Below are 11128 nucleotides of genomic sequence, written 5' to 3' on the forward strand. Positions count from 1 at the left end.
GGCCATTGACAATAGATGTGGGAGCTGAGGGTGGGGGCTGTTGGACATGGGAGGTGTTGAGGGGGGTGGGGAGAAGCGTGCAGCCATGGGCTGACCCCCTGTGTCGTCTCTCTCCCCCCCCCACAGTGCACGCTGCTGTCATTGCCATCAATGATGCAGTGGAGCGTGGAGCGGCTGCCGACACCATGGTGGCCATGAAGAATCCCAACGCCCTGTTGGTGAACCTGGACGAGAGTGAGAGCGAGCAGTACCAGCTCACTCTGGCCAACGCCAAGCGGCAGAAGGCAGGCAACGCCCACAACAAGGTGGGGACCTCCTCACCACCAGCGCTACGGCTGTGTGTGCCCAGGGGGGGGGGGGCACGTATACCTGGGGATGTGTGTAACCGTGTACGTGTATGTGTGCGTACCAGTATGTGTACGTGTGTGTGTGTGTGTGTGTGTGTGTGTGTACACGAGTGTGTGTGTACCAGTATGTGTACGTGTGTGTGTACACGAGTGTGTGTGTGTGTGTGTACACGAGTGTGTGTGTGTGTACACGAGTGTGTGTACCAGTGTGTATGTGTACATGTGTGTGTGTGTGTGTGTGTGTAGTGTGTGTGTACCAGTATGTGTACGTGTGTGAGTACATGAGTGTGTGTACGTGTAGGAGTGTGTGTACGTGTGTACGTATGTGTGTAACTGTGTGTGTACTGGGGAAGTGGATGTGTATGAGGGAAACAATGAGGGACTTTAAGAGGGATGGCAATAACATCTTTGATTGATTGATTGATTGATTGGAATGTGCACTGTGTGTGTGTGCGTGCATATGTACAGTGTGTATGTGTAACAGAGGGCAGGTGGTGTTCACAGTGCTGTGTGTGTGTGAGAGGAATGTTGTACACAGTGCTGCCTTGCTCTATCACTCAGCTGTGTGTGTGTGTGTGTGTGTGTGTTTAGCGGGGGTCAGATCCGGGGTGTGACCCTGGCAGGCAGGTAGTTTGGGGATCAGGAGGGTGAAGAGTGGAGATGAGTAGCTTGTGTGTGTGTTGAACTCTGCAGGAGGTGCCCGGGAGCCCGGACAGTGAGCGGGATGTTTATGAGGAGCTGCTGACCCAGGCTGAGATCCAGGGCAATGTCAACAAGGTCAACGGTAAGTGTGTACTCTAAAGCCAGCTCCCGGCCCAGGGCACCCTCCGTCTCTCTCCCTCCCTCCTACCTCACTCCACACACACAGGGCAGCTGGGACCACAGCCGGGGGGGAGGGGCGACATCAGGCCACCCCCGAGCACTGTTGGTGTCTGTGGAGTCAATAGACAATAGGTGCAGGAGGAGGCCATTCAGCCCTTCGAGCCAGCACCGCCATTCAATGTGATCATGGCTGATCATCCCCAATCAGTACCCCGTTCCTGCCTTCTGCCCATATCCCCTGACTCCGCTATTTTTATGAGCCCTATCTAGCTCTCTCTTGAAAGCATCCAGAGAACCGGCCTCCACCGCCCTCTGAGGCAGAGAATTCCACACTCACCACTCTCTGTGAGAAATAGTGTTTCCTCCTCTCCGTTCTGAATGGCTTACCCCTTATTCTTAAACTGTGGCACTGTGAGCCGTGACAGGGAGGGGCTGTGATGTTCACACAGTCCAACAGCCCAGAATCACATGTTGACGAACCACTGCTGCCCAGTGGCCAACAGGTCATAGGTGATAAGAGCAGAATTTGACCATTCGGCCCATCAAGTCTACTCCGCTATTCAATCATGGCTGATCCATCTCTCCCTCCTAACCCCATTCTCCTGCCTTCTCCCCATAACCCCTGACACCCGCACTAATCAAGAATCTATCTCTGCCTTAAAATTATCCACTGACTTACTCCACGGCCTTCTCTGGCAAAGAATCCCACAGATTCACCACCCTCTGACTACAAACCACCCTCTGACAGAGGAGGAGGGCGTGAGCTACAGGGAGAGGTTGGGCAGGCTTGGACTTTGGCGGGGTGGGTGTCTGGGCAGCTCGCATCATGCCTGGCCCACGCCACAGTCCCGGCGCATCAGTGTAAAGAGCCAGCTGCTGTGGCAACCGCACGACAAGGGACAGCCCCTGGGTCTGGTGCCGGTCACAGATGGAGCACAGAGGCTGCCTCTCCCCTCCCTCCCTCCCTCCCTCCTCCCTCGCTCTCCCTCCCTCTCCATCCCTCTGTCTCCTCTCTCTGTCATTCATTCTCTCTCTCTCTCTCTCTCTCTCTATCTCTCTCACACTCCTCTCTCCCTCTGTCATTTTTTCTCTCTCTCCTCTCCCCCTCTCTCTCTCTCACTGCCTCTCCATCTCTGTCTCTCCCAAAGCAAAAGTGGGTTAACAGAACTAGTGTGAGCGGGTGATCAATGGTAGGCATGGACTCGGTGGGCCGAAGGGCCTGTTTCCATGCTGTGTCAGTTTGCAATCATCCTTTGCTGAATTGTCGATGCTCTGGCAGATTGCTCTCTCTCTGGCTTTATAGGTCTTCTCCTGCGAGTAGATGTGATCTGTAGTTTCAGTAAGCTGTGGTTGGGCCGCTCTTCCTGTGTTGTAAAGGGATGTAATGTTACTGCAACTGGTGCAGCCTGTGCACTGTCACATCCGTCAGCGTAGTTTCCCAATCCATCCCAGCCCGCCTGCCAGTCCCGCACACCACCCCAGCCCGCCTGCCAGTCCTGCCCGCCAATCCCGCCCGCCCGCTCGCCCGCCTGCAGCACTTGCATTCCCTCCATTCCCATCTCCAGCCCGTGCTGGAATTTACGTCACTTTTGTTACTTCAAGAGTCGAGAGTGGTTTATTGTCGCCCGTCACAAACACAACACTGGAACAATGACATTCTCACTCTGTACACAATATAACAAGCAAAATATAGTTCAGTATATATTATAGAATCTACACCACACACAGACAGACACACACACACACACACACACACACACACGCACACACACACACACACACACACACATACACACACACACACACACACACACATACACACACACACACACACACACACATACACACACACACACATACACACACACACACACACATATATATATACACACGCACACACACACATGTATACACACCCACACATACATGTATATACACACACACACACATACATGTATACACACACACACGTATATACACATACGCACACATACATGTATACACACACACACATACATTTATACACACGCACGTACACACATACATGTATACACACATGTATATACACACGCACATTTATACACACACACACACACACACACGTATACACACACACACACGTACACACACACACACACACACACGTATACACACACACACACATACACACACACACACGTACACACACACACACACACACACACACACACACACACACACACACACACAACTGATGGTCTGAGCTACCGGCTGTCCTCCCCATTGCAGTGCAGCGGCGCCTGAACAATGTGGATGATGCGCTGGAGAGAGGGGATGCTCTGGCTCTCTACAACACCCTGAGATCTCCACAGCTGGCCCTGCGAGGGGTGGAGGCAGAGAACTCTGACTGGTACCTCAAGCAGCTGACCGCCGACAAGCAGCTCAAGGTCCAGGTGAGTGTGGAGTGAAGGGATACAATGCAGAGAAACCCACCAAGTCCGTGCCGTCCAGCGATCCCTGCACACTAGAAATAGTTTACAATTCACTTTCCCAAAGCCAATGAACCTACTGTAGAATCTACTTCTGAATGAACTGTTTGTTGGTTTTCACCCAACAAACAGCTAACAACGGCCTGCTTTATCATTGTAACTTTTTTGCATATCTTTAATTTATTGTTCTTTATCTCTCTACATCATCATCTATATCTCTGGTTCCCCTTAGCCCCTAACCAGTGTGAAGAAGGGTCCCGACCCGAAACGTCACCCATTCCTTCTCTCCAGTGATGCTGCCTGTCCCGCTGAGTTACTCCAGCACTCTGTGTCTACCTTCGGTTTAAACCCGCATCTGCAGTTCCTTCCAGCATAATTCACCTACAAACCTGCACGGCTTCGGAGTGTGGGCCAACTGGGGAAAACCCACAGGGTCACGGGGAGAACGTACACACTCCACACAGACAGCACCCGTAGTTAGGATTGAACCGGGGTCCCTGGCGCTGTGAGGCAGCATCTCACAGATTGGGCAGATGTGGGCTGATGTTGTCCCTCTTGCCTCAGGAGCAGGGCTCCAGCGAGCAGCTGACAAAGGAGGAGCTACAACTCGGAGTGGAGCAGGCCAACACCGATGCCCTGCGCTTCAAGAAGCGTGAGTTTTTGCTGCCACAGACACAGGGCGACAGACCATTCTGCCCCTCACCTGAGCCATGCTACCCCACTCCCCGTCACGTCATGTGATGAGCCTCTGTGGCATTACCACACTACCAGCACAGGGGCGGGGAGTGAGGGAGGGGCGCACTGTGGGGGGGGGGGGGGGGGGGAAAATACTACGTGCACAATATGCTGTTACAGCTGAAAGGAAAGTGCAGATTTTTAAAAAAGTGCAAGGGCCACAGTGAGGTGGGCGTGACTACAGGCTGGCTGTTGAAGGCCCGTTCAGTGGTCAGCAGGGCCTGGCTGTTTAGTTTAGAGATACAGCGCAGAAACAGGCCCTTTGGCCCACCAGGTCCGCGCCGACCAGCGATCCCCTTACACTAACACTATCCTACACACTAGGGACACATTTATACCAAGCCAGTGGACCTACAAACCTGCACGTCTTTGGAGTGTGGGAGGAAACCGGAGCACCCGGAGTAAACCCACGCGGGCCACAGGGAGAACGTACACACTCCACACAGACAGCGCCCGTAGTCAGGATGGAACCGGGGTCTCTGGCGCTGTGAAGCAGTAACTCGCTGCACCGTGGTGCTGCCTGATGTTCTACGTTTACATATTGACCCCGTCCTGCCCCTCCCCTCCCCTCCCCTCCCCCGTGTCTGGCAGTGCTGGAGGCCGTGTCTCGCATCAACGCTGCCGTCCGGAGCGGCGTCGCGGAGCAGACGATGACGGAGCTGATGAACCCCGAGGCTCAGTTACCACCGGTGTACCCCTTTGCTGCCAACCTGTACCAGCAGGAGCTGAGCACCCTGCAACAGCAGAGCCCAGAGGTGAGGCACACATGGGAGCAAACACGGACACGCACGCACGCACACACGGGCACACACACACACACACACGGGGCACACACGGGCACACACACACACACACACACACACACACACACACACACACGGGCACACATACACACACACACACACACACACACACACACACACACGGGCACACACACACACACGCACACACACACACACACACGCGCACACACACACGGGCACACACACACACGGGCACACACACACACACACACACTTACTCACACACATACACACACACAGGGCACACACACACGGCACACACACACACACACGGGCACACACACACGGGCACACACATACACACACACACACGGGCACACACACAACATCACAACACACACAACACAAACACACACACACCCAAAAACCACACACACACCACACACAAACCGGACTCACACACGTGACACACACGGGCACACACACAGGGGCACACACACACACGGGCACACACACACACTGCACACACACAGAGGGAACACACACACACACACGGGCACACACACAGACACATCACACGACAGGGGTGACACACAGGCGGGGCACACGGTTCACGCACACGTGTGCAATATCCGTGCACACGGGCACAGGGGGGAACACACACACACTGGTGGCACACGTGGACACACACACACACACACACTGTCACACCGTGGCCCTCAGACAAGCGTGGTGACTGGATGCCATGGGAGAATGGATGCAACGGTGGTGTGGAGGCTGCTGGAGGGAGAAGTGACCGGGGGAGGGGGACCAACGTGGACCAGGGCAAGGCAAGGTAAGGGGGGACCCTCAGGGGCATGAGGGGAAAGTGAGGTGGAGGGGAGAGGCCCCTCCGCGAGTGGGTGCCTTGAGGCTCCCCTGGCCCCCCCCCCTGTACCGTGTGCTGAATATCCGTGCTGTCTGGGCCCAGGGGAAGCTGACACACACGGAGCTGGTGGTTGCCGTGGAGATGCTATCGTCCGTCCGTGGCCCTGATTAACCGTGCACTGGAGGCCGGAGACAGCAACGAGGTGTGAGGCTGCTGGACAACCTCCCCCCACCGGGCTCCCCCCAACGTGGACCAGGGCAACGCACAGAGGTGGGACCCTCAAACGCACTCCACCCCTCCCCCGCCCGGCCTCGCCCCTCCCCCACCCCGTCCTGCCGCTCCCCTCTCCCCTCCCCCCCCCCCTCACCAACATGGACCAGGGCAACGCACAGAGGTGTGGGACCCTCACGCACTCCTCCCCTCCCCTCCCCCGCCCGGCCTCGCTCCCCTCCCCCATCCCCACCCAGCCCCTCCCCCGCCCCTCCTCCCCCCCCCCCCCCCTCCCCCCTCACCAACGTGGACCAGGGCAAAGCACAGAGGTGGGGACCCTCACTCACTCCCTACCCTCCCCCACCCCTGTCCTCCCCCCCCCCCCACCCTCACCAACGTGGACCAGGGCATCACACAGAGGTGGAGACCCTCACGCACTCCCCCCACCTCGCCCCTCCCCTTGTGACGGGCTGGGTTGTGTCCCGCAGGTACGTGGATGAGCTGCTGAGACTGAAGGCCAAAGCCCAGGAAGATGGCAACGAGTTTATCACCTGGAACGACATCCAGGGCTCAGTAGACCAAGTCAACACCGTGGTCCAGGAGGAACATGACAGTGAGTGGACCTCACCTGCTGGTCAGGGTTACCTGCGGACGGCTGCACACCTGTTGAAGCCCAGATAGACTGCACCTGGAGATGAGGCTTCCACTAGTTTAGTTTGGTTTTTAGATTAATAAGGTGCAGGCTCGAAGGGCCGAATGGCCTACTCCTGCTATTTTCTATGTTTCCAGCGTGGAAACAGGCCCTTCAGCCCACCGAGTCTGTGCCGGCCAACATGTCCCAGCTACACTAGTCCCACCTGCCTGCATTTGGCCCATATCCCTCCAAACCTGTCCTATCCATGTACCTGTCTAACTGTTTCTTAACAGCCTGAAGAAGGGGTTCGGCCCAAAACGTTGCCTATTTCCGCTCCTTTGATGCTGCTGCACCCACTGAGTTTCTCCAGCACTTTTGTCTAACTGTTTCTTAAATGTTGGGATAGTCCCAGCCTCAACCCACCTCCTCTGGCAGCTTGTTCCATACACCCACCACCCTTTGTGTGAATTCCTATTAAATCTTTCCCCCTTCACCTTAAACCGATGTCCTCTGGTTCTGGATTCCCCTACTCTGGGCAAGAGAATCTGTGCATCACTAGGATTGGTTTCCATTTACACCAAGCCAATTAACCTATAAACCTGTAAGTGCTGCAAGAGTCTCGGACCAGAGGGCACCGCCTCAGAAGTTCCTTTAGACGAGAAGGAACGTTGTTAGTCAGAGGGTGGAATTCATTGCCACAGAAGGCTGCAGAGGCCAAGTCAATGGGTATTCTTTAAGGCAAGGATTTGGTCTGCATGGTGGCGCAGAGCAGTAGACCCGGGTTCGATCCCGACTACTGGTCTATGTAGATGGTATGTTCTCCCCGTAACCACACCACAAGGCAGTAAAGATGCTGCCTGAACCGCTGAGTTGCTCCAGCACTATAAGGTCATAATAGACAATAGGTGCAGGAGTAGGCCATTCGGCCCTTCGAGCCAGCATCGCCATTCAATGTGATCATAGCTGATCATCCCAAATCAGCACCCCGTTCCTGCCTTCTCCCCATATCCCCTGACTCCGCTGTTTTTAAGAGCTCTCTCTTGATAAGTGATAGGATACTGCCCATTAAGTCTCCTCCGCCATTCAATTATGGCTGATCTGTCTTCCCCTCTTAACCCCATTCTCCTGCCTTCTCCCCGTAACCCCTGACTATGTGTTGGTCTTTGGTATAAACCAGCATCTGTGGATCTTTGTTTCTGCGTGATGTAAGCGGTTTGTTGAGGAGGGGCCGGATCTAGATCCTGTCGGACTGGTTCCCTGGTGGAATGTCGGCAGGTGTGGAGCTGTTGGTGGTTGTAGCAAGGTGCGGTCGGTCGGCCAGTCCATGGATGTCCACGAGGTAGCTGCTGAGATTGTTGTACAAGGTCACGGAGATGTGTTGCAAGCCGCTGGCGTGACAGACATACAGACAGACAGACAGACAGACAGACAGACAGCCGCTACTGACAGCCATGGGAGTGAGGGAACTCATGCTCTTGTTTCTAAACCAGAAATACAATTATTCAAGTATTTATAATACTAGTTACAATACGAAATTATTTAAAAAACTCACTCCCACCACCACAAGATAGACACAAAAAGCTGGAGTAACTCAGCGGGACAGGCAGCATCTCCGAGAGAAGGAGTGGTTGACGTTTCGGGTGGAGACCCTTCTTCAGAGGTGGGGCGAACTCTCCAGAGATGCTGCCTGCCCCGCTGAGTTACTCCAGTTTTTTGTGCCCTCAGTTTGAACCGGCACCTGCAGTTCTTTCCACCAACACAATACAAGGATGCATTACATCCCCCCCCCGCCCACGCACGCACACCCACACACACACACACACTCGCACACACACACACACACACACACCCACACACACACACACACACACACACACACACACACACACACACACACACTACACACACACACACACACACACACGCACACACACACACACACACACACACTCACGCACACACACACGCGCACGCACACACACACACACACACACACACACACACACACACACACACAGGGCAATTTACAATTTACAGAAGCCAATTAACCTACAAACCTGTACATCCTTGGAGTGTGGGAGGAAACCGGAGCACCCGGACAAAACCCACGCAGGTCACATGGAGAACGTGTAAACTCCATACAGACAGCACCCGTAGTCAGGATCGAACCCGGGTCTCTGGCGCTGTGAGGCAGTAGCTCTACCGCTGCGCCATCGTGCCGCACCAGTGGCAGAGTCTGGTACCAGAGGGCACAGCCTCAGAATAAAAGGACGGTCTCTAAACTATCCCTATCCCTGATACACCCAGCCCCCATGGGGAAGCAGCAGGGGCTCTGTGTGGTCACAGTTACAGCTCACTCCATCTCTATGGGGGAGGTGTGTGTGATTGTTGTACTGCAGCCACACTCACATTGGTGTCCGGGGTGGGTGATGTGGGGAGAGGGGGTCAGGGGCCTCTCGTACCCTGGGCTTGGTCCTCAAGGGGCTGCCCAGGAAGGTGACGGATGTGTGACGTGACGTGACGTGACCCTCTCATCCTGCAGGGATCATGGCGATCGGCCTGATCAACGATGCAGTGGATGAAGGAGATGCCCGCAAGACCCTGGAGGCCCTGCTGTTGCCCAGCGCCAAGCTGGCTGACGTGTCACCGCCCGTGGCTGAACATTACCAGGAGATGCTCATCAGGACCAAGAGGGAGAAAGCTCAGGTAAGGCCCCCGTCACCCAGCGGACCCAGCACACAGTATCTCCAGAACCCAGTGCGGAGTAGATGGTGGTTGCTGAGGTTGGTGTATAGTGTTCAACAGCCTGCTGGTTGCTGGGAACAAGCTGCTCTGGAGAAGATGTGTCGAAGGGTGAATGTGAGTCCTGTGTGTGAGTGTGTACGTGAGTGTGTGTGTACGCGTGTGTATGTGTGAGTACATGAGTATGTGTGTGTACGTGTGTGTGAGTGTGTTCATGTTTGTGTGTGAGTGTACGTGCGTGCGCGCTTGTGTGTGTACGTGTATGTGAGTGTGTACGAGTGTGTGTTGTGTGAGTGTGTACGTGAGTGTGTGGATGAGCCTCTCGGGTGGACAGTGCTGGGCTGGGGTGTGGGCATCAGTGACTGACCGCCCAGTGGTGGCGGCACTGCCGATCTCCAGCCGGTGCCGACGTCAGAACCAGCGTCCACTCCGGCCCAGACAGGGTGCCAGGGAAGGAATGCAAGATGTCCATTTATGGCCGTGTTCGGCCAGTCCCCAGGGCTGACCTCATCTTGGCATGGACCTCCAATAAGCTCTGAACTACATAGACGAGGGCACTGGTTTTGTGTCTTTGCACTATTATTGTTTGTTTTCATGTGTGTGTGTGTGTGTGTGTGTGTATGTGTGTGTACGTGTATGTGTGTACGTGTGTGTGTGTACGTGTGTGTGTGTGTGTGTGTGTGTGTGTGTGTGTGTGTGTGTGTGTGTACGTGTGTGTGTGTGTGTGTGTGTGTGTGTGTGTGTGCGTGGGTGTGTGTGTGTACATGTGTTTGTGTGTGTGTGTGTGTGTGTGTACATGTGTGTGTGTGTGTGTGTGTGTGTGTGTACATATGTGTGTGTGTGTGTACATGTGTGTGTGTGTGTGTGTGTGTGTGTGTTTGTGTGTACGTGTGTTTGTGTGTGTACGTGTGTGTGTGTGTGTGTACATGTGTTGTGTGTGTGTACATGTGTGTGTGTGTGTGTACGTGTGTGTGTGTGTGTGTGTATGTGTGTGTGTGTGTGTGTGTGTGTACATGTGTTTGTGTGTGTACATGTGTGTGTGTGTATATGTATATTTGTGTGTGTGTGTATATATATATATATTCTCCGAGATCTTCGGTTTCCTCCCTCACTCCAAAAACGTACAGTGTAGGTTAATTGGCTTAGTCATTTTTCTTTTAAATTGTCCCTAGTGTGTGTAGGATAGTGTTGGTGTGCAGGGAACGCTGGGTGGGCCGAAGGGCCTGTTTCCTCGCTGTATCTCTAAACTAACTCCAGACACTCCACTGCCAAGTACAGGCAGCATCTCTCAAGAGAAGGAATGGGTGACGTTTCGGATCGAGACACTTCTTCAGACGTACAAACATATATATGTATGAAGAAGAAGGGTCGTCACCCGTTGCCTTACCCGCTGAGTGGGGATGTGGGAGGAAACCAGAGCACCCGGGGGAAACCCACAGTGCAGTTCATTTTATTGTCACGTGTACCGAGGTACAGTGAAAAACTTTTCTCAGGGAGTATGCGCAAAGCACCCGGGGTTGGGATCGAACTGGGTTCCTCCCGCTGTGCCACTGTGCTCA

At 54.4% G+C, this 11128-nt stretch overlaps 1 protein-coding gene across 1 annotated transcript in view; it reads left to right on the forward strand.

The window, feature by feature from the left end:
- The window catches only part of iqgap1 (IQ motif containing GTPase activating protein 1), a 55217-nt gene that overhangs the window by 22541 nt on the left and 21548 nt on the right, over positions 1–11128 (forward strand). The window contains 9 exon segments of the mRNA XM_055662880.1: positions 127–305; positions 1041–1131; positions 3438–3601; positions 4202–4289; positions 4964–5127; positions 6086–6133; positions 6135–6253; positions 6682–6806; positions 9370–9533. Of these exon segments, the coding sequence (XP_055518855.1) occupies positions 127–305; positions 1041–1131; positions 3438–3601; positions 4202–4289; positions 4964–5127; positions 6086–6133; positions 6135–6253; positions 6682–6806; positions 9370–9533 (1142 nt within the window).

The sequence above is a fragment of the Leucoraja erinacea genome, chromosome 36, assembly GCF_028641065.1.
Source record: "Leucoraja erinacea ecotype New England chromosome 36, Leri_hhj_1, whole genome shotgun sequence".
NCBI classification, from domain to species: Eukaryota; Metazoa; Chordata; class Chondrichthyes; order Rajiformes; family Rajidae; genus Leucoraja; species Leucoraja erinaceus.